Source organism: Schistocerca cancellata, chromosome 5 (assembly GCF_023864275.1).
Source record: "Schistocerca cancellata isolate TAMUIC-IGC-003103 chromosome 5, iqSchCanc2.1, whole genome shotgun sequence".
Classification (NCBI taxonomy): Eukaryota; Metazoa; Arthropoda; class Insecta; order Orthoptera; family Acrididae; genus Schistocerca; species Schistocerca cancellata.
Genome location: NC_064630.1, coordinates 34,119,555 through 34,143,784, shown reverse-complemented (window position 1 = coordinate 34,143,784; position 24,230 = coordinate 34,119,555). Strand labels below are relative to the sequence as shown.

The following is a 24,230-nucleotide window of genomic DNA, read 5'->3' as shown; positions in this document are numbered from 1 at the left end:
TTAATTAATATCTCTGACATTTAATAGTTTACAATTTTCTTAATTTTATATGAATGGAGTTAAGTTTGCTTTAGTTAGTAAAAAAAGTTTTAGCTCGACTGCATTTAAACTTTGACTGCTAGAATTTTTAGAATGGAACCAACAGGTGAACATGACCTCAGAACTGCCTCTTTTAAGATTGCTTGTAATGATGGTTATTTACATTAAAGACTTGAAACTTGGTACAGCTACATTATTTAATGAATACAATCAAGTGCAGTAATTAGAACTTTCTATTAACAAATACAAATGATCCTTAATTGATAAGAACAGGGACATTTTCGTTCCAAATTTAGTTTTAAGTAAAAAATAATGGAGTCACGTAGTTAATATTTTTGTATCAAACTGAGGCTTTCATACGAAATTTCACATTTCTGAGTTGAATATTTGGCTCCTTCAGTTTTTTGAAAAAATGCCGATTTTGACCAAAATATTGCTCCAATCGTGCAACTTTTAATCAGGACATGCATTTGCAAGTTCTGAACAATTTTGAGCTTTCTAGCTTCATTATTTAGTGCCACATATTTTTTGGAATAATATATTTATCGAAACATATTCACGAGATCATTCTGAGACTTCACTATTTTAACATTAATATACTGAAGCATACTCTGACAAAGTTTGAAAAACTTATTTTAATTTTTAATTTCACTCCTAGATTATGTTGCAATATTTTGATGCTATGCACGTGAAGTATGATGATGTGGTGCAAGTAGTAGTGAATTGGAGTAAGTCACACCACACTCACAAACCACTGTATTCTCACGGTCACACAGCACCTGTTTTGCCACATCACCCCCTATTTCTTTGTGTGAAAAAAATTATTTTTGAACAAAATTAAATATTAGAAACAAGTGATGTTACTATAGCTGACCTTTTTGCTGACCTCTTTTAAATGAAACTTGTTTTTGCATTATTTTCCTTAATACAAATATAGAAATATGTAATACAGTGGATTTCTAAAAAACATGTACATAAATAACATAAAAACATGAAATAAATTTTTGATTATTACAAAATTAATTTTATGACTTAGAATTTTCAGTCTTTATGTGAAAGAGAAACACACAAATACATTTTGCTTTTCAGTACTCACTTATTAAATACAACCGTAAGCACTGTTGTGTGTGTCCTTATGCATTGCTTTCAATTAAACATTTAAGGTAGAGGGTGGGAAATTACTATGTTCTCCATACTACTCTATTACCAAAAGGGAAAGGGGAAGAGTCACTGTTGTATGTGTCGTCCTCGGTTCGTTCTCCAAGACTGCTTGTAGGCTGCCTTTCATGGTGCGCCAGCCGTTGTGGCTTAGTGGTTCTAGGTGCTTCAGTCTGGAACCGCGTGACCGCTACAGTCGCAGGATCGAATCCGGCCTCGGGCGTGGTTTGTGTGTGATGTCCTTAAGTTAGTTAGGTTTAAGTAGTTCTAAGTTCTAGGGGACTGATGACCTCAGATGATAAGTCCCATAGTGCTCAGAGTCATTCGAACCATTTTTTTCATGGTGCCTCCATGTCTCTGAGAAACAGGTAACGTAGCCTAAGCTTCTGTTCTCAACTTGCATCTAATGGAGGATAAAATACATTCTATGTTCTATTATCCTCCTGGAATTTAAATAAACAATTGAAAAGTTATCAGAAAATTTTTGTTTTTAAAATTTTATTATTTGGAAAACTGTTATTAACTTTTCCAAAATGATTATTGGCAATAAGTTACTTCAGAAAATTTTGACACTATACTTCATTATTAAGCTTTAATCACAAACTGTTGCAATTTTTTTTTATATGTAAACCATAGCTCTTATGCTCTGAAAGTCAGCATAGGTTTTTAAATAGTCACATTTTGGACTAGTTTGCAATTTATTTCATTACCTTAGATGTTGCTTTACTTATAAAATTGAGTACCCTTTGTAAGTTTTGTGTTCATATGGCTCTATTATCATAGGAATTAGTATGCTAAGTAGTCATTTGTTCGAGAGCAGTCACTTTGCTTTGTTACACACAACATTAAAAAGCTGTTTTGTTATACTATACCAGTACTCTACAATCTTTGTTTCTTAACACATTTGTTTATCTATATTGTTTTGTGTGTGTGTGTTAATATTTATCTGTTAAATGACAATCTGTCTTAAGCAAGATTATGCATTTCTCTACCTTTTTATGTGACCTGGTGCAATTCCTCACAAATGTTCCATTATTTTACCGTTCATTACTCTTATTTCTCCCTATTTTAATGTATTCATGTATTTCGACTCTTCATTCTGCCTTTCCTCTTCGACAGCCTACTGATCTCATTATTACGTGTATTGTTGGTGTGATTCTCACACCACTTCCACCCATATTCCTTTAATTATTATCAAAACACTTTGGCTTGCCTCTAGTTGCTCCATTTTATTACCCCATCTTACTTACAGACAATCTTGCTTCCAGCTGAAAATTATTTATTTATGCTGAATTTATGGTTTCAGATTTTAGAAATTTTTGGCTTCAATTACTTCTATTACTGAAAAGTATCAGTATTTTACTGTTACTAATCCTTTTTGTGGATCTCATTTATTATTTATTTACTTCAAGCATTATTTTTCTATCATTGGTGCTCAAAAGTTACCCATTGTTATTTTAACATTTAGAATTTCCTATTGCAAGCTACCTCTCATACTCTCTTATAAGTCATCATTCAGGATGGTCATTGTCAGGAATCATTCTTTCTTACTAGGAAGACATTACAAACTAATAGCATATGCACAACATTAAGTCATATATTCTTTACTTACTACAGATAGAATAGGAGAAGAGATTGAAACTTGAAAGAGAAAAAAAGTTTCATCCAGCTAGGACTGCACAGGACGCCAAACTGTTTATCTGCCAGAGAGTGGCAGACTCCCTGCAGAATCTAGCTACTGTGAGTTTTGAAAGGCTTCAGATCTTCAATGTTTTGTAGAACTAGTGCTTTCTTACTTTTCGGGTATACTAAATGGTATGCATTTGCATGAGGCTTATATTAACCTGGGTGGCCCCTGATAAACATGCATAAATTTCTCTGTTTCCGCGGACATTCGTATAGATTTTTCTTTACTTTTGACTAACACTAGTTCACCAGTGTTAAAACTAGTGGTGGAAGATTTTGCAGCATGCCTTCTTTTTCTATCCAAGGGTCTTTTACATATGTTTGCCCTAGCCTACACATTCTACACATCTATAGAGCTCTGAGATAGGACTGGAAAATCAACCATGTTTGGAAGGATGTTATGGGGTTCCTGATTAAAAATTAGTTCACAAGGAGCAAACCCTGTTGTGTCATGTTTAATGTTGTTGATGATTTCTTCAAAGTTTTTTATATGATCAGCCCAAGTAGAATGCTTTCAGCCAAAATAAGTTCTACATAAAGTGTTTCCTCTTGCATAACCCTCTCACTCATATTTCTCTGTGAAAAGTATGCTGAGATACTTATATGGTGATTTGGTCTTTTCTAGACATGCTTTAAATTTTCCATATACAGTTTGTGGACCAATATCTCATAAGAGACCCTCAGGCTTGCCAATCTTTACAAAATAGTCATTTTCTAGCTTATCTACGAACATTTTGGCAGTAGCTCTCTTTTTGGATATAGTGTTACATACTTATTAAAACCATCAAAAACTTTGGTACATCCTCCTTTCGATGTTGCGAGGGGGCCAAAAAAATTGACAGCACTTAATTCCAGGGGTTCACTTGGTTCTACATTAGGCAAGATGGCGGATGATGTGGAAACGCCAGTGGAGAATGTTCTGGAACCTTATCAAACATCACACAAGCAGGAGGCTACCTCAAAAAGGAAGTAAAGAGGAGATTCAGGACATGGTGAGTATTGTCGGAAAGTATTTTGCAATATTGAAACTCAACTCTGAATAGATAATCGATGCAAACACAAAAATTACTAGACGGGTTAAGGACACTTTCAAAGAGGTGAATCAGGAGGCAAATGATGGCAATACAGTAAGGCAAGTGGTGCCATCTACAGGTGTAAACCATGAAGTAATGCAGCCTATGTCGATGGAAGACAACAGCACAAAGCCATGTATCAGCACAAACCACAGTCAAAGGAGTCACGGACTGAGAGCGCAAAGCAGAGAAAGAGAAAACCATCTGATGCCAACATTACACAGAGCCCCTCAGCTGCTAATGGAATCTATTGGCGAAGCCCAGAAACACCTTACAATCAAATGGCTAGAAGGAAGAATAGTGGACAGAGTCTCCAGTTACATACAAATTCTGATTCACTCCCTCACAGCCAATATAAATGAGATGATTGTACAGGAAATCAAAAATTTAGCACCTGAGGGATCGGAATGCAACCAGAGACTGGCAACACCACAACTTTCAGCGGCCAGTCGTAGAGAGGGAAGTTCAAGTAGGAATGCCACACTGCCACCAGCTGAGGGCGAGGAAGGAAAAGAAGAAGAAAATGAAGGCTACACTTTAGTCGAAAGGAGAAGACGCAGGGAACGACATCAAGAGGGGAGAGGAAGCAATGAATGTCCCTTCGTGTTAGGGACAATGCAGCCAACAGGATCGGGGCTTCAAGCAGGAGAGCGAACCGCCTGGCTTTATTTGGGCAATTCATCAAGACACCACAAAGGAGGAAATCATCAGACACCTCAATGGACTGGGAATAGCAGGAGAAATCGAGTGCGATGAGCTGAAAACAAAGGGTCGCCTAAAGGCCTTCAAAATTTGGGTGCCATTTGGCTGCTGCAAACGAGCCATACAGCCGGAACTATGGCCAACAGGAGTGATGGTGAGACAGTACCTTTTCCGGTGTAAGAGACCAGAAGCTGCCAGGTTGTAACCATTCACAACAAACTCAGATTAAAAACATTAAACTGGAGTGTGCTCCCTGCCGCCGTTGGATAAGCAGCTGCAGCAGCAAATCGTATACTCCTAGCTCACTCACTTGTTACATAGTTTAATTCTTAATTTCTTTGCGTGTTTTTGTTACTTGCATTGTTTAATTCATAAATTTCGGGCGTATTATAGTATTTGAGAGTTGTAGCATCGCGTGTTAGTACCTGAATAGTGTAAATTCGCGTAGTCTCCTTCCGCCGCCGAGCAGTGTGTCAGCAGTGCACAAGTTACTGCATTTACTAGGCAATCTCGTATTTTAATAACCGTTTAAATTTTGTGTCGATTTGTTTGCGCTCTCGGTAGATTAGTTCAGACGTTCTTTGCACAAGTTTTTAGCATGGATAGGGACTGCAACTGCTGTGTTCGGATGCAGGCTGAGTTGGCATCCCTTCGCTCCCAGCTTCAGGCAGTGTTGGCTTCGGTCACACAGCTTGAGGCTGTTGCCAATGGGCATCACTGTGGGGGTCCGGATGGGAGTTTGTCGGGGACGGCCAGCTCGTCCCACGCATCCCCCGATCGGGCTACGACTGTGCTTGCCCGGGATACTGCCCGCATTGAGGCTGATCCCTCACCTGTGGTAGAGTGGGAGGTCGTCTCAAGGTGTGGCAGGGGGCGAAAGACATTCCGGAGGGCTGAACGGAAGGCCTCTCCAGTTTGTCTGACGAACCGGTTTCAGGCTCTGTCTCTGGCTGATACTCAGGCTGATACTGATCTTCGGCCTGACATGGCTGCCTGTCCTGTTCCAGAGGTTGCCCCTCAGTCTGCAAGATCCGGGCGGTCGCAGAGGGTGGGCTTACTGGTAGTTGGGAGCTCCAACGTCAGGCGCGTAATGGGGCCCCTTAGGGATATGGCAGCAAGGGAGGGGAAGAAGACCAAAGTGCACTCCGTGTGCATACCGGGGGGAGTCATTCCAGATGTGGAAAGGGTCCTTCCGGATGCCATGAAGGGTACAGGGTGCACCCATCTGCAGGTGGTCGCTCATGTCGGCACCAATGATGTGTGTCGCTATGGATCGGAGGAAATCCTCTCTGGCTTCCGGCGGCTATCTGATTTGGTGAAGACTGCCAGTCTCGCTAGCGGGATGAAAGCAGAGCTCACCATCTGCAGCATCGTCGACAGGACTGACTGCGGACCTTTGGTACAGAGCCGAGTGGAGGGTCTGAATCAGAGGCTGAGACGGTTCTGCGACCTTGTGGGCTGCAGATTCCTCGACTTGCGCCATAGGGTGGTGGGGTTTCGGGTTCCGCTGGATAGGTCAGGAGTCCACTACACGCAACAAGCGGCTACACGGGTAGCAGGGGTTGTGCGGCGTGGGCTGGGCGGTTTTTTAGGTTAGATGGCCTCGGGCAAGTACAGAAAGGGCAACAGCCTCAACGGGTGCGGGGCAAAGTCAGAACATGCGGGGACCAAGCAGCAATCGGTATTGTAGTTGTAAACTGTCGAAGCTGCGTTGGTAAAGTACCGGAACTTCAAGCGCTGATAGAAAGCACTGAAGCCGAAATCGTTATAGGTACAGAAAGCTGGCTGAAGCCAGAGATAAATTCTGCCGAAATTTTTACAAAGGTACAGACGGTGTTTAGAAAGGATAGATTGCATGCAACCGGTGGTGGAGTGTTCGTCGCTGTTAGTAGTAGTTTATCCTGTAGTGAAGTAGAAGTGGATAGTTCCTGTGAATTATTATGGGTGGAGGTTACACTCAACAACCGAGCTAGGTTAATAATTGGCTCCTTTTACCGACCCCCCGACTCAGCAGCATTAGTGGCAGAACAACTGAGAGAAAATTTGGAATACATTTCACATAAATTTTCTCAGCATGTTATAGTCTTAGGTGGAGATTTCAATTTACCAGATATAGACTGGGACACTCAGATGTTTAGGACGGGTGGTAGGGACAGAGCATCGAGTGACATTATACTGAGTGCACTATCCGAAAATTACCTCGAGCAATTAAACAGAGAACCGACTCGTGGAGATAACATCTTGGACCTACTGGTAACAAACAGACCCGAACTTTTCGACTCTGTAAGTGCAGAACAGGGAATCAGTGATCATAAGGCCGTTGCAGCATCCCTGAATTTGGAAGTTAATAGGAATGTAAAAAAAGGGCGGAAGGTTTATCTGTTTAGCAAGAGTAATAGAAGGCAGATTTCAGACTACCTAACAGATCAAAACGAAAATTTCTGTTCCGACACTGACAATGTTGAGTGTTTATGGAAAAAGTTCAAGGCAATCGTAAAATGCGTTTTAGACAGGTATGTGCTGAGTAAAACTGTGAGGGACGGGAAAAACCCACCGTGGTACAACAACAAAGTTAGGAAACTACTGCGAAAGCAAAGAGAGCTTCACTGCAAGTTTAAACGCAGCCAAAACCTCTCAGACAAACAGAAGCTAAACGATGTCAAAGTTAGCGTAAGGAGGGCTATGCGTGAAGCGTTCGGTGAATTCGAAAGTAAAATTCTATGTACCGACTTGACAGAAAATCCTAGGAAGTTCTGGTCTTACGTTAAATCAGTAAGTGGCTCGAAACAGCATATCCAGACACTCCGGGATGATGATGGCATTGAAACAGAGGATGACACGCGTAAAGCTGAAATACTAAACACCTTTTTCCAAAGCTGTTTCACAGAGGAAGACCGCACTGCAGTTCCTTCTCTAAATCCTCGCACAAACGAAAAAATGGCTGACATCGAAATAAGTGTCCAAGGAATAGAAAAGCAACTGGAATCACTCAACAGAGGAAAGTCCACTGGACCTGACGGGATACCAATTCGATTCTACACAGAGTACGCGAAAGAACTTGCCCCCCTTCTAACAGCCGTGTACCGCAAGTCTCTAGAGGAACGGAAGGTTCCAAATGATTGGAAAAGAGCACAGGTAGTCCCAGTCTTCAAGAAGGGTCGTCGAGCAGATGCGCAAAACTATAGACCTATATCTCTGACGTCGATCTGTTGTAGAATTTTAGAACATGTTTTTTGCTCGAGTATCATGTCGTTTTTGGAAACCCAGAATCTACTCTGTAGGAATCAACATGGATTCCGGAAACAGCGTTCGTGTGAGACCCAACTCGCTTTATTTGTTCATGAGACCCAGAAAATATTAGATACAGGCTCCCAGGTAGATGCTATTTTTCTTGACTTCCGGAAGGCGTTCGATACAGTTCCGCACTGTCGCCTGATAAACAAAGTAAGAGCCTACGGAATATCAGACCAACTGTGTGGCTGGATTGAAGAGTTTTTAGCAAACAGAACGCAGCATGTTGTTATCAACGGAGAGACGTCTACAGACGTTAAAGTAACCTCTGGTGTGCCACAGGGGAGTGTTATGGGACCATTGCTTTTCACAATATATATAAATGACCTAGTAGATAGTGTCGGAAGTTCCATGCGGCTTTTCGCGGATGATGCTGTAGTATACAGAGAAGTTGCAGCATTAGAAAATTGTAGCGAAATGCAGGAAGATCTGCAGCGGATAGGCACTTGGTGCAGGGAGTGGCAACTGACCCTTAACATAGACAAATGTAATGTATTGCGAATACGTAGAAAGAAGGATCCTTTATTGTATGATTATATGATAGCGGAACAAACACTGGTAGCAGTTACTTCTGTAAAATATCTGGGAGTATGCGTGCGGAACGATTTGAAGTGGAATGATCATATAAAATTAATTGTTGGTAAGGCGGGTACCAGGTTGAGATTCATTGGGAGAGTCCTTAGAAAATGTAGTCCATCAACAAAGGAGGTGGCTTACAAAACACTCGTTCGACCTATACTTGAGTATTGCTCATCAGTGTGGGATCCGTACCAGATCGGGTTGACGGAGGAGATAGAGAAGATTCAAAGAAGAGCGGCGCGTTTCGTCACAGGGTTATTTGGTAACCGTGATAGCGTTACGGAGATGTTTAACAAACTCAAGTGGCGGACTCTGCAAGAGAGGCGCTCTGCTTCGCGGTGTAGCTTGCTCGCCAGGTTTCGAGAGGGTACGTTTCTGGATGAGGTATCGAATATATTGCTTCCCCCTACTTATACCTCCCGAGGAGATCACGAATGTAAAATTAGAGAGATTAGAGCGCGCACAGAGGCTTTCAGACAGTCGTTCTTCCCGCGAACCATACGCGACTGGAACAGGAAAGGGAGGTAATGACAGTGGCACGTAAAGTGCCCTCCGCCACACACCGTTGGGTGGCTTGCGGAGTATAAATGTAGATGTAGATGTAGAATATTGAAGGCCTTAGCACAGCAATAGTGTGCATCCAAGATAATTTCTTTAGACCTTACGATATAGTATTCCTTACAAAAGACTGTAACAAAGTAAACGTGCATTAGGCGATCAATGTTATGGCAAAACAAGGTCCAAAGGAACTGGGTGCTGATGATTTGGAAGGATCAGATAACATATCTTCCCTGCTGATTTCATGACCCAATAATTTTATTTTGCCTCTAACACACTCAGTCCTCACTAACTTTAATTTCATACCTCCTTTTTTTCTAAAGCTTCTAGCACTAGACTGATATATTCTTCCCACGTGGGAGTTGCCAGCAGTATATCATCTACATAAATAGTCACCTGACCTAACAATCCTTGCCCCAATACATGAGCAATCACTCTTAGGAAAGCATACACAGAAATGTTTAATCCAAATGGGACTACTTAATATTGTTAGCATACTTCTTCATACAAAAAGTCTGTATATTTTTGTGATTGTTTCGCCAGGGGCAAATTCCAGTATCCAAAAATTATGTACTTTGATGTAAGACACTTATCTCCTCACAACTTTTGTATCAGTTCATTCATATTTTGAGGAGGCTAACTCTTTATTACAATTTCATGTAGCCAGAGTGCATCCAGCACTAATCTGATGCTTCTGTCCTGCTTGGGCACAACAAGCAGATTATGATGTTCACTAATTGCTTGCTCAATGGCACCTCATGGCAGTATATGTTCAATTTCTTTCTTAACAGCTTGCTTTCTCGAAACATGTATCTGATAAGGTGTCTTGAAAAATATCTGCCCAGGCTTTACATTCAAATGGCATTCATACCATATAACTTCACCAGACATATTTGAGAATACATTGTGATGAGTGGTTAATACTTTGCTTAATTCTGCCCTCTGTTTATCACAAATTTGATTTGTTGACTGCACCTTAGCCTCTACATCCTCCAGGATATAATTATTTTCCTCATTAGCATTTTGCATTTTCCTGCAAATATCCCTTACTCCTCATCTCTAGTAGGCAGTTCCCATTCTTCATTATTACTGCCCGTATACTTCCCAATGAAGGGCTCTGTAATCACTCAAGAATCTGGTAAAGTTAATACTTATTGCTCCTTGATATTTTGTTAAAAGGTCTGTGCCGGTTAACATCTCAACACTTAAACCAGACACAATTAAACAAAAATGAGCTATTATTATGTTACATATACCAATTGGTATCAAAGCTTCATGCTGTATTGGTCTAGAAACCTTTCCAGTAGCACCTATTGTTCTTTAACCACTTACTTTCATGACAGTTAGTTCATTCTTATTAGGAATGGAATCAAAGAATCCTTGGGACAAAGCACTTGCTTTCCCGCCACTATCAAGAAGACAGCACGCTGCTACTTGTGATATGTTAGTTTTTATAATAGGGTGAGTGATTCTAGTTTGAACAGGCTCCTCATGAAGGCCTTTTCGTAAATCCTTTTCAATCTGTTTTTTCAGCTGCATATACATTTACACTTGGATTCACGGGGTCAACAACCTCTACATCCAAAGCTGTCTTTTCCAACCTGTCCACCAATTTTAAATCAAAGCACTGTGACTACCTCCTTTACTTTTGTTTGCTGCACATCAGGTAAACTATTCTCCACTTCTGAGCAACTGCATCCCTGCGCAACATTGCTATGTATTATACTGTCATCGGCTTTTGCAGTTTGTGGCACATCAATACAGCTAATAGGTTCCCTGACATCATTGTTACTGTTACCCCCTTCATCCAACAACTCTTCTTCTTCAGAACCTTGCAACACTGATGCTACTTCCTGCAGTGAAACTTTAGGCTTTAGATTGCCATTTACTTCCTCTTCATCCTTTTCTGTTTGAAACTTGTTAGTGTGTTCTTCCCTATTATCTGTAGTGTTCTTTTCTTTCTTGACCCACTTTTCTAATATGTCCAAAATATTGTCATCTATATAATGAGAGTAGTCCTCATAGACTACTTTCCCACACGCAACCTATTGTTTTCATTTGATTCAAAATCAGATTGGGTAGCATTTGGCTCTCCATCTTGTTTCAACAACACATTATTTACATTTCTGTCTTTGTCATAATATTTATTGTGAATGTGTGATGGTTGTGTACCTCCTCTTCCTCTACCATGGTCTTGACCACAATAATTAGATTTTGTATTCAGAACCTTCATACTTCTAACATTCAAGTTCCCGCTGTCATTATTGCAGTTGTTTACATGTATGTTAGAAGACCCATTATTATTCTGCACCTGCTCCTCAACAGCAGCTACTCTTTCTACTTGCATCAGATACTCAGTGAACCTATCCACAGTATTTCTAGGTGTGGAAATGATTCTTTTCTGCTGATACCAATGCAGCTTACCTTCTAGTCCCATGATAATCCATTCTGGCTTCATCTTTTCTGTCTAATGTGACAGCCTGAAACCCACTTCCTAGAAAACATTTTAACTGATTCACAACCTGGAGTAAACTTTTTACTACTCCAAAATTCTCTCAAAACATTGTTTTGTTTGTTGTGAGACCAGTACTCATTAAGAAATGCAGTTTTGAACTCGGAAAGATATCTGCATCTAAATATTAGGGTATGTCAGCTGATCATCACAAAGTATCTCCTGACAAATGATTTCTTATGAAAGAAATTTTCTCTCATTCTGACCATGCATTTGGCGAAATATCTTCAAAATCATTCCAGAATTCTAATGGGTGAATTTGTTTGTCTGGATCAAAATGTAAAAATTTCAATGAAAGCGGCACAACTGAAGCAACATGCTGTACAGTGGTATAACAAGAGCTACCAGAAGTTACTTTATTTTCTGTGTTAGTAATACTATTATTTAGTTCTTCTACTTGTAGGTCTACTCCGTCCACCCGCTTAGAAAATTTTTGTCAACATCCTCAGATAATTTCCCTGTCAGATTTTACTTTCTTAACATCCTTTAAACAAGCATTTACTTTAGTAGTTACTTCTTCAAATTGATTAGAGCAAAGTTTGAATTCATTGCCTATTTCTTTCTGACAACCTGTCTTCCATAATATCATCTGCATCTTTGAAATCTTTGTCAGCTTCACCAATTTCAGTTTTAAAGTATTATGCAATTTAGTTAGCTGTTGCCCTACTTTGACTTGCAGTTCATGGTAGTTACAATCAATTTTATAATTTAACTTATTCAGGTTTGAGGTCATTTCATCCTTAAGCTCTTTGCTGTTAGATTTGATCTTACTGTTTAGTTCTTTATGAAGATCCTTTTGTTCTATATTACTAAACTCAGTCTTACTACTTAACTGTTTACTCTTTGATTCCATCTTATTGTTCAGCTCTTTACTACTCTCGTTTATTTCTTTACAATGCACTTCTACTTTGCCACTTGGCATTCCTCCAGGTTTTAAAGGAGTTTCTAGCATCCCCTGACTGATTTCATTATATGATGACTCTATTAATTCTAGTTTTTCTTTTTTGACCTCAACTTCAATTACCTCATCATCAGAAATTGATTCTAACTTCACAGTAACATGGACATTTACCTCTGATTCTTCTTTGAACAAATCATTTTCAGATTTTGGGTTTATTACTTTGATGGAACCATCCTTGTTAATTGCAATTTCTACTTCTGAGGATTCGTCATCAGAGACTGGTTCCATCTTAACTTTCACGTTATACTTATCATTAGATTCCATTTTTAATAGCCCGTGAGAAGCAATTAACAAATACTTTCAATATTCTTGACTTAACTTAATTGCCTGACATTGATGAGCAATGCTGGCACAAAGTACCAGCAACCATGATGCAACGCATTACCAGCAGCAGTGGCATCTGCCCTGGTGACAGGTATCACCTGCTGTAGTAGCTCCAGGGTGAGCTGGGCATATGTGCAGTAGTTTGCAGATAATTTGTAGGTCCACAGAGCTTTGTGATGGTGCACTGTCTTCTAACCTGGTAGCCATGATGTAGTGTCATCTTCTTACCTCCTCCTGTCACATTCGAGGTTACTGTGGCTAACATTTGCAATTTAGCTTCAACACTCGTCAGAAAATCTTAACACTGTTGTTTCATTGGTTTCAGAGTATTTCAGTTTGGTATCCTACTGAGTTCCTTGTTTTGTACCAATTACTTTCACAGTTCAGTTTTCTGGCTGATTAAAACCATATGTGGGGCAGTGGGTAAAATGTTTCTTAGGGGCCATTTTGATGCTACTACCTGTGCCTAGAGTGGTTGGTAGCAGACGTTCCATTTGGCGGTCTGCTACACCCATATGTAAATACAGCCAGTGAGGCAGTAAGAAGAGACAACTTTGCACCGACATATCGATCTTTTCGCATCAGTCAAACACCGGCATATGCTGTGCCGTGGATGATGTCACAGCCAGGCTGTTACTAAAAGAGCTTTCAGAAAAAGTTTTCAGAAAAACTCGCAAGGACTGTACACCATCCTGAATTGTTTAGTTTTCACAGATGTAACTGTTTGTGTTCTGCCTGTCATGTTGCCTAAACTGCATTGCAAGTGGCAAGATTATTTTCCATTTTTAAGATGAGCAATTAACTTTTGGTGATTAGAAGCCAGGGTGATAGGCCATTTTTACTTGGAACAGAGGTCGCCTCTGAACTGCTACTAGTGCTGTTCCAATAGGGGCGATATTATTATTATTATTATTATTATAGATATTATTGTAAATTGGGTGTGTGATTTTTTACTGAATATACCTGTCAATTAGAGCTCAAAACTTTTATTTATAGTCATAGTTTATGATCCAGCTGACTACATAGCAAGTAGGTATATTTTCTTTCAGTGAGTACAAAGAGTATTGCAGACCTGCAGACTGGAAATTGTGGCAGTATGTTCTCTATCGCTTTCTGGCTGACTGCAGAAATAGTTTTAGGCACTTGTAAATGACAGTGTGATGTAATGTAACAATATTATGAAAAGAATAGTTACTACTCACCATTTAGCGGAGATGTTTCGTCACAATTTTTATTAGGTATTTTACCTGCAGCCCAACAACTGGCTTCTCCATGAAATATTTGGAAATTGGCAGCATCTTTGGAAGATGATAATGGTTGTTCTCTGCCACTTTAAACAGTAATTTTAATATTATCAATAATTTATTAGACCACATAGTGTAATACTGAGAGAAGACTTATCTCCATAGTTCAGAACTGTGTGCCAGCCATCACTCTCATGGCAGTTTTGCAGAAAGGAAGCACTCAGTATGTACTGACACATATTTTGGCTAGTGACTGTGACAAGGTTTTTAATATCCATCAAAGAGTTCAGAAGGTAAAATTTATTTTATTATTACAGTAAGTTTGTTGTTGTTGTGGTCTTCAGTCCTGAGACTGGTTTGATGCAGCTCTCCATGCTACTCTATCCTGTGCAAGCTTCATCATCTCCCAGTACCTACTGCAACCTACATCCTTCTGAATCTGCTTAGTGTATTCATCCCTTGGTCTCCCTTTACGATTTTTACCCTCCACGCTGCCCTCCAATACTAAACTGGTGATCCCTTGATGCCTCAGAACATGTCCTACCAACCGATCCCTTCTTCTAGACAAGTTGTGCCACAAACTTCTCTTCTCCCCAATCCTATTCAATACTTCCTCATTAGTTATGTGATCTACCCATCTAATCTTCAGCATTCTTCTGTAGCACCACATTTCAAAAGCTTCTATTCTCTTCTTGTCTAAACTATTTATTGTCCATGTTTCACTTCCATACATGGCTACACTCCATACAAATACTTTCAGAAACAACTTCCTGACACTTAAACCTATACTCGATATTAACAAATTTCTCTTCTTCAGAAATGCTTTCCGTGCCATTGCCAGTCTACATTTTATATCCTCTCTACTTCGACCATCATCAGTTATTTTGCTCCCAAAATAGCAGAACTCCTTTACTACTTTAAGTGTCTCATTTCCTAATCTAATTCCCTCAGCATCACCCGACTTAATTCGACTACATTCCATTATCCTTGTTTTGCTTTTGTTGATGTTCATCTTATATCCTCCTTTCAAGACACTATCCATTCTGTTCGACTGCTCTTCCAAGTCCTTTGCTGTCTCTGACAGAATTACAATGTCATTGGCGAACCGTAAAGTTTTTATTTCTTCTCCATGTATTTTAATACCTACTCCGAATTTTTCTTTTGTTTCCTTTACTGCTTGCTCAATATACAGATTGAACAACATCGGGGAGAGGCTAGAACCCTGTCTCACTCCCTTCCCAACCACTGCTTCCCTTTTATGTCCCTCGACTCTTAAAACTGCCATTTGGTTTCTGTACAAATTGTAAATAGCTTTTCATTCCCTGTATTTTACCCCTGCCACCTTCAGACTTTGAAAGAGAGTATTCCAGTCAACATTGTCAAAAGCTTTCTCTAAGTCTACAAATGCTAGGAACGTAGGTTTGCCTTTCCTTAATCTAGCTTCTAAGATAAGTCGTAAGGTCAGTAATGCCTCACGTGTTCCAATATTTCTACAGAATCCAAACTGATCTTCCCCGAGGTCAGCTTCTACTAGTTTTTCCATTCGTCTGTAAAGAATTTGTGTTAGTATTTTGCAGCCATGACTTATTAAACTGATAGTTCGGTAATTTTCACATCTGTCAACACCTGCTGTCTTTGGGATTGGAATTATTATATTCTTCTTGAAGTCTGAGGGTATTTGGCCTGTCTCATACATGTTGCTCACCAGATGGTAGAGTTTTGTCAGGACTGGCTCTCCCAAGGCTGTCAGTAGTTCTAATGGAATGTTGTCTACTCCCGGGGCCTTGTTTCGACTCAGGTCTTTCAGTGCTCTGTCAAACTCTTCACACAGTATCGAATCTCCCATTTCATCTTCATCTACATCCTCTTCCATTTCCATAATATTGTCCTCAAGTACATCGCCCTTGTATGGACCCTCTATATAGTCCTTCCATCTTTCTGCTTTCACTTGGTTCTTGCAGAGGAATAAATTATCAGTGACAGTGAGGCAGTATTATCAAATATGCACTACAGTCAAGTCCAGCTTCAGGGGCACCATAGTGATTAACATTAAAATTAACGATAATTGTCATGCTGTTTTGTTGAAAACAGTGTGAATTTAAGAAAGGGGACTGTATACATTACATATTTACTGCCATTACCCATGCAGTCATTATTATCAAGCAGAAAATAAGAGTGAAAATAGGAAGTGATGACATTTGACATCACCAAAATTTAGAATAGATTCACACATTTGCGTTAACTGGCAACACAGTTCTCTCACTTTGTTGTGCAGTAACAGTTAAATGGAGTGACATTACTTGCTCAGTTCATCACTATCAACTCTGTCCCCTTCAAAGTAATCCCCCTCAGGTATAACACACTTGTGCCAGTGCTTTGTGCGTTTTTGGAAGCACTTGTGGAACTTTCTTTTCAGTATGATGTTGAGCTACTGTTTTTGTTTTTGTTTTATCAGTGGTGGCAAAATGACATCCTGTTACGGTTCTCTTCAGCCTTGAGAATAGAAAGGAGTGACAGGTGGCCATGTCCGATGAATATGATGGCTGAGGGAACATAATGATTTCGTTTTTTGCCAAGAAGTCACAAACAGTAATTGATGTGTGATCAAACTTGCCTTTCTGCCCCCCCCCCCCCACTCCCCCTCTCTCTATATATCCATCTGTCTGTCTATGCTGTCAATCTCTCTCTCTCTCTCTCTCTCTCTCTCTCTCTCTCTCTCTCTCGGCCCTTCAGGCAGTTTCTGTTGCGACAGTTGAGACTGTGTTTTGATGTGATACCTGCATACCCATGTTTTGTCACCTGTCATAACCTTCTTTAGAAGTTCTGGATCATTGTTGGCTTCATTCAGCATTTCCTGAATGATGTCTACATGACATAATTTGTGATTGAAATTCAACAATTTCAGAACAAACTTTTCTGCTAGTTTCTTCATGCCCAAAACAACTGAAAAAATTGCTTGGAATGAGCCGAAGGATCTGCCAGCATCATCAAAAACCTCTCTGATTGTGATTTAGCGGTTTTCCAGAACCATTTTCTTTACTTCTTCCACATTTGCATCAGTAATTGATGTGCTAGGGCATCCAGGGTGGTCATGGTCTTCAATGTCTTCTTGACCCAATTTTAAATGTTTATACCACTCATAAACTGTTGTTGTACTAATAGTAGACTTACCAAAAGCCACAGTCAACATTTTGAATACTGTACTACATTTATTCCATTTTTCAAGCAAAATTTAATGGTAATTCTTTGATCCATCTCTTCAAAAGTTGAATTTGCCAAGAATTTGAAAACATGTAGGCCTACAACATTTTCAACTGTCAACAATAAACTAAATATTCAAAACTGCTGAAAATGCAAACATACACCATGAACATTTGTGCCAACAAGATAGGAAAAAAATGAAAATTGGACATATAAAGCCTGCAAAATTAAAAAATTCCCGTTACTTTTTGATCACATCTCATACATTTTCTTCCGTAGTTTCTGAAACAGAATATTTGCTGTTAATTAATTGGCTTTTTCATGTTTCATGAATTGTAATAAAGTTCTCCCACTATGATGGAGAATGTGCCTTATAAGACTACCTGTATTTTTAGTATGTCTTACCATTTTTAATTAGTATGAATTAGGATAGATTGCTACTTAGCACATAGAAGAGGTGTTAGGATCACAGAGGAACATTTAAAAGTAGACTGTTGAATATTATTCAGCTGTTGGACAAAATTCTTCAAGAAATACACACACACACACACACACACACACACACACACACACACACACACACACACACTTTCTCTCTCTCTCTCTCTCTCTCTCTCTCTTTCATAAGTGCCCAGATCACACATGCTTGGCCACTGTCAAGTCCAGGCAGTGTTGCACCAATCTTGACAGTGAGTTATTTGAACCCCAAAAAGGTATACAGAGGTTTTGCACTTATTCAATTTTCCAGACAAAATATACACTTTAAAATACTTATTAGTAACTTCAAATTTTTGACAAAATAATTTAATGGGATCGATAAAAAGTCCACTCACGAAGCACTGGAGGAACAAACACATAAAAGACAGTTGCAATTAGACAAGCTTTAGGAGCCAGTGGCTCCTTCTTCAGGCGGAAGGGTTGAAGGGGAAGGAAGAGGGCTGAAGGAAAAGGACTGAAGAGATCTAACAAAAGGATTAGATTTCGGGAAAGTCACCCAGAACTGCGGGTCAGGGGAGACTGACCGCACAGGATGAGAAGGAAAGACTGGCTGTTGGGGTCTGCATCGTATGAGATTTGAAAACGTGAGAGCTTAAAGGTGGAAGGCAGTGTAGTATGCAAGACACAAATTACTGCTTAAACGTCGTGCATGAGTTAATAAGAGTGGAAAGCTAAGTACATTGCATGTAGCAGAGGTGGGAGGGATCCGGTTAAAGATAAATGGGTGAGAAAATGAAAGATGTAAAAAACTAAAATGTAGTGAAGAAAAGGGTAGTTACCATGAAGAAATGCTGAGGCAAAAGAAATTAGCGTAAATTAAGGTCAGGTGGGTGGCAAGAACCAAGGACATGTTGTAGCGCTAGTTGCCACCTGTGAAGTTCTGAGAAACCGGTGTCTGGGGAAGTACCCAGATGGTGCGTCTAGTGAAACGGGCCCTGAGGTCATGATTGTCATGTTGCATTGCAACAGGATAATGTGTATTGCCAGTATACATCCTTCGACTATGCCCATTCATCCTCACTGATCAATCCTGGTACTGCTAATCCCTCCAAAAAACAAATTCAGAGCACACCACTGGTGACTCAGTATTATCCTGACCTGGAATGAACTAAACAGCTACTTTGACTGGGCCATGACTTCCTGAAATTGTGCCTTGAAATGAGAACCATTCTGTTTGAAATTTTGCCCACCAAACCTAGAATAGCTTTTTGTTCCCCTCCCAGTCTCCGTAATATTCTTGTCAGACCCTATGCTCCTTCTGCACCCACGTCCCTGTCCTATGGCTCCTACCCTTCTGACTACCCCTATTTACCTTCCTACCACCATCTATAGCAGCCCTGTAGCTGGCAAAATGTCTACTATCAAGGAGCGAGCCACCCGTAAAACAACATGTCGTATACCAGCTGTAATGTAAACACTGTTCAGCTCTGTACATTGGCGTGACTACCACCAAATTATCAATTAGGATGAATGGGCATAGGCAGAGGGTGTATACTGGCAACATGCAATATCCTGGTGCAGAGCATGCTCTGCAACATGAAAACATGACCTCAATGCCTGTTTCACCACACGCGCCATCTGGAGTCTTCCCCCAGATACCAGTATCTCATAGCTCCGCTGGTGGCAACTAGTGCACCACATGTACTTGGTTCTTGCAACCCACCTAGTCTTCATTCACGTTAATTTCTTCCGTTTCACAATTTCTTCAAAGTAATTACTCTTTTCTTCTCTCCATTTTAGTTTTCTGGATCTTTCTTTGTCTTACTCATCTGTTTTAACCGCCCCTCTCATACCTCCGTTACGGACAATGCACTTAGCTTTTAACTTTTATTAACTCATGCATCATGTTTAAACAGTAATCTGTCTCTTACATGTTACACAGTGTTCCATCTTTAAGCTCTCAGGTTTTCACATCTCATCTGATGCTGTCCTCAACAATCAGTATTTCCTTCTCATCCTGTGCATTAAGTCTCCCCTGCCTCGCAGTTCTGGATGATTTACCCAAAATGTGCCCCTTTACCTAGACCTCTCCAGTCCTTTTCCTTCACCCATCTTCCTTCCCCTTTAACCCTTCTGCCTGAAGAAGGAGTCACTGGCTTCGAAAGCTTGCCTAATTATAACCTTATTTTAAATGTATGTTCTGCCGTCTGTCACTTGTTGAGTAGATTTTTTATTGTTAACTTCATCTGATACATGCCCACAGCTTCTAAAAATTCGTGATCACATTTAGCACAGAAAAACAGTCACAGCTAAAAGCATACATGATGTCATTTAAAGATGTTATTATTACATTCAGGAAAAAATCAACAGTAAAAACAAAAGTGTGTTCTTTGCAGTGTGAGTTTACCTATTGACCTTGTACTGTTTTATAGAGGGCTCTCTTTCGTATATAATGGGTATGCATCAGCTTATTGCCACCTCAAATTATTATTCCTGGACATGAACCATCCTTTTATTTTTTTTTTTAAATTTGTTACTTGTATGGCTTTCTTCCAAACAATTGGAGAAGAATGTGATGGTTGCATTTGTTTTCCTTTGTCACCAGATATATTTTGCTTTGATCTTTCTTGTGACTTTTTGAGTAGCTTATGAGTTTCATTGTACAGGGTAAATCAAAAAGAATCATCCGATTTAAAAAAATCAAAACTAATATGTTATTTGAGATATGTGTGTGAATAATGTACTGTTGGAAAGAGCAAACTCTCGAGATTTACATGGTTCCTGCTAGGTAGCAGCAGTGTGCACCCACTTCAGTTCTAGTAAAAATAGTGTTGGGGACAACAGAAAACATCTTGTGTTTCACAGCTTGCAAAGTGCGGGTCGCTAATAACTATTCAATATGATTTTCATACTAGGTATGGTGTGGATCCTCCTACGGTATAGAGCCTTAGACAAGAGCATGAACAATTCCGAGAAACAGATTGTTTGTGTGAAGGCTGTAAAGGCAAATCGCTGGGCCGACTCCAAGTGTATAACTCAGACGTCGAACGTATCCACCGTAGTTGCACAAGGAGGCCGCAGAAATCCATCTGCCATGCAGCTCAACATGCCCCCGATGTCTGTGTGACATGTGTTGCATTGACGTTTACACATGAAACCATACAAAATTCAGCAGTGTGCGCCCACTTCAGTTCTGATAAAAATGGTGTTGCAGACAACAGAAAGCATTTTGCTATTTACGTTTCACACAGTGCGGGTTGCAAGCTCCTCTTGAAGGCAACAACAACAATGTGTGGGGTTCTGTAATTTCTTTCTTGGTAAAATGGAGGATGACAATTTTCTTCCATGTTTAGTGTTTAGTGATGAGGTAACATTCCATTTAAATGGAAAGGTGAACCACCATAATATGATAATCTTGGGTACAGAGCAACCACATGAACCTGTACAACAAGAGTTGGACTCTCCAGAATTTAATGAGTTCTGTGCAGTTTCATGAGAAAAGGTGTATGATGCATTTTTCTTTGCCGAGAACACTGTTACAGGAAGCACATATCTCTACATGTTTCAGAACTTTCTTTTCCCACAGTTGTAGACTGTTTAGAATCACTTCATTTACCAACAGGATGGGGTACTGCCACACTGGCATCTGGAAGTGCTGGAATTTTTAAATCAAAGGATTATCGAACAATGGATCGGTCGCACAGGACCAAATGATTCAGCCTTACATTACTGGCCTCCAAGGTAACCGGACCTGACTGTATGTGATTATTTCTTGTGGGGGTTAATAAAAAACTCTGTTTATGTGCTTCCATTACCAACAACAATGAATGAACTGAGGAATCGCATAACAAGAGCTGTGGAAGCTGTAACTCATGACATGATCACTGCAGTGTGGGAAAAATTTGAATACCACATTGACATATGCCGCACATCTCCAGGGGGACATGTTGAACACCTATGAAAAGGTATGAAAAAAAGAAAACTTTTTGAATTTCCCGTTCATCAAAAAACAAAATTCAGTGTATATGTTCATTAGTTTCAGAAGTATAGACATGCCAAATCAGATGATTCTTTCTGATACACCCTGAACTTGTATTTTGTTTGGACTATTATTTAATGTAAAGTGTTTTGCACATGTAGTTATGTGGCATTTTTTTCACATTATTTGTAAATATCACAATTCCCTATTGTCTGTTCTTAAAATTTGTGATTTTATCTGTGTAACAATAAATTAAAGAAAGTAGTTATACTTACCATGAACATTACCTTCATATCTTAAAAGAAATTAGTTTCCTGCATTGACTATTTTTATATCCACTTTATTTTTAATTCATATATTACAGTGTTTTATCTGTGCAGCTATTTTCAAGCAATATGTTTAACACATTAAAGACACGTTTTGGGTTACAATCATATAATTTCATGTCCAGTGTGAGTGGCTAGGCTTGAGAGCTGTAGCCATGATATCTGTTTTAAGTAAAAACAGTAGTACACAGCTAAGACATTTAGTTGTCTGAGAGAGTACCGAACTCACACGAGTCTGCACTGTGTTCTTCTGTTTGTACTGAAATGGATGTCGTGGCTACAGCTCTCAAGCCCAGCTGACCACGTACCACACATGATGTTGTGTCCAGGAATCCTGCATACTTGGTTTGCTAGACAAACAATCAAACAACTCATATTAACGAGTTTTATTACAAACAAGACAAATACAAATACTTAATTTTGATAGCTGCGTTGCAAGCAAAGGGCGACATACAAAATGATCAGTCTTCTTCAGAATATACAATCACAAATCTGTGCTCCGTAGATATTTCTAATGATAGAGGCTACAATGCATCGGCTAACAAAGTGTCTGCCACCATTCGGGCACGGCGCTTATGTCCTCTTCACGTAGGGGCCGCTGCTGTCCCATTGTCATCCTGGAGGGAAGTGGGTCAGCGTGCGATTGGGTGACCTCTTCTCACAGCTGTCTCTTCTCTGTCGTTTCCGACTGGCCTGCCAGTGCTGACTTTATGCCATAACACTTGAAATTATATGACTGTAACCCAAAACATATTTTGTTTGAAAATGACTACACAGCTGAAATGTCATAGTATATGAAATGGATATAAAAAACCAGCCATTGTATGAGATTAATTTCTTTCAGTAAGTTTACTATGGCTGTGGATCCCGTTGCAAGTAGAATTACTTCTACACATTAATATCAGATGATGCTGACGAATTTGCACCAAGTAATATGTTTTAATGTTTTTTTTTTATTATTGTGTTCTGTATTGAATTTTGTTATCATTAGTTTTTTTGTTTAGGTCCGTTTTCAACATGAAGTGTATCCTGATACGACCACAGAAGCATCTCGCCAAGTTCTTTTAATTAATGAACTGGAATTAAGAGACCGTCTTGCTTCTTCGCAAATAAACAAGTTTCTCTATCAATATTCTAGTGAAACAAGGCCAAAGCAATCACATGCAAACATGGTAAGCAAAGTTATAAATTTAATGCACAATCATAATTATCTTTCCCTTAGGTTCCCAAATATATTCATTAATGACAGTGGATTAAATGTACCAACTTATCTGTGAATGGAAGTGAAAAGTGTTCATGTAAAAGCAAGGCAAGACAACTTGTAATTTTTTTTGTTAATTTAGAATTATTTATTTTTTTCAGTCTCATGTCACACAACTGGTATTATTACTGACTTTGACATTTTATCAAGCTATCCTCAGATGAATGTAACATAGTGTGTAGTAACTTGTCAAATGAAGGAGACAAGAGAGGCACTTACAGTGTGATTATGACAACTTGGTAAAAAGTCGAAACTGATAGTGACACTACTTGTGTAACCTGAGGCTGAAACATATAAAATGAACAAATTACGAGGTCGTCACTGTGTTTTCCTAAGGCAGTGTGCCTAGTCAGTGAAAGATAGTGCAAAGGGATCATGCCAGCTACTGCTTGTGAAGTAGAGACTATGCACCACAAAGAAACTGATACTGCAAGCAAATAAAAAATTACTAAATGATACCGTATTTACTCAAATCTAAGCCGCACTCGAATCTAAGCCGCACCTGAAAAGTGAGACTCGAAATAAAGGAAAAAAAAATTTCCCGAATCTAAGCCGCACCTGAAATTTGAGACTCGAAATTCAAGGGGAGAGAAAAGTTTTAGGCCGCATCTCCAAATCGAAACAAAGTTGGTCCATTGTAATATGATAGACAATTTAGGTCGAATGACGATACAGCTACAGTAGTTTGGTTCGAGTTGTAAGCTTAGCAGTTAAGCTTTACCACATAGCCATTGCTATGCGTCAGGCGCTCCGTCCGTATTTATACGGATACCCTTCCTTTTTCACGTGCTTCGTCTGGTTTGAATCGATTGCTTATTTTGCTTTGATCTGATAAATGCCGTTTTCTTTGTTATAGGTGTTTGCGTCACTCTTAAGCTGAAAATGCATTACTGCACTG

The 24,230-nt window shown here is 39.5% G+C and overlaps 1 protein-coding gene across 1 annotated transcript in view; it reads left to right on the top strand.

Moving 5' to 3' along the window:
• LOC126187388 (autophagy-related protein 2 homolog A) overlaps positions 1-24,230 on the top strand; it is a 495,539-nt gene that overhangs the window by 308,837 nt on the left and 162,472 nt on the right. Inside the window, exon 29 of the mRNA XM_049928440.1 lies at positions 23,076-23,243. Within this exon, the coding sequence (XP_049784397.1) occupies positions 23,076-23,243 (168 nt within the window). The remainder of the gene's footprint in view (positions 1-23,075; positions 23,244-24,230) is intronic.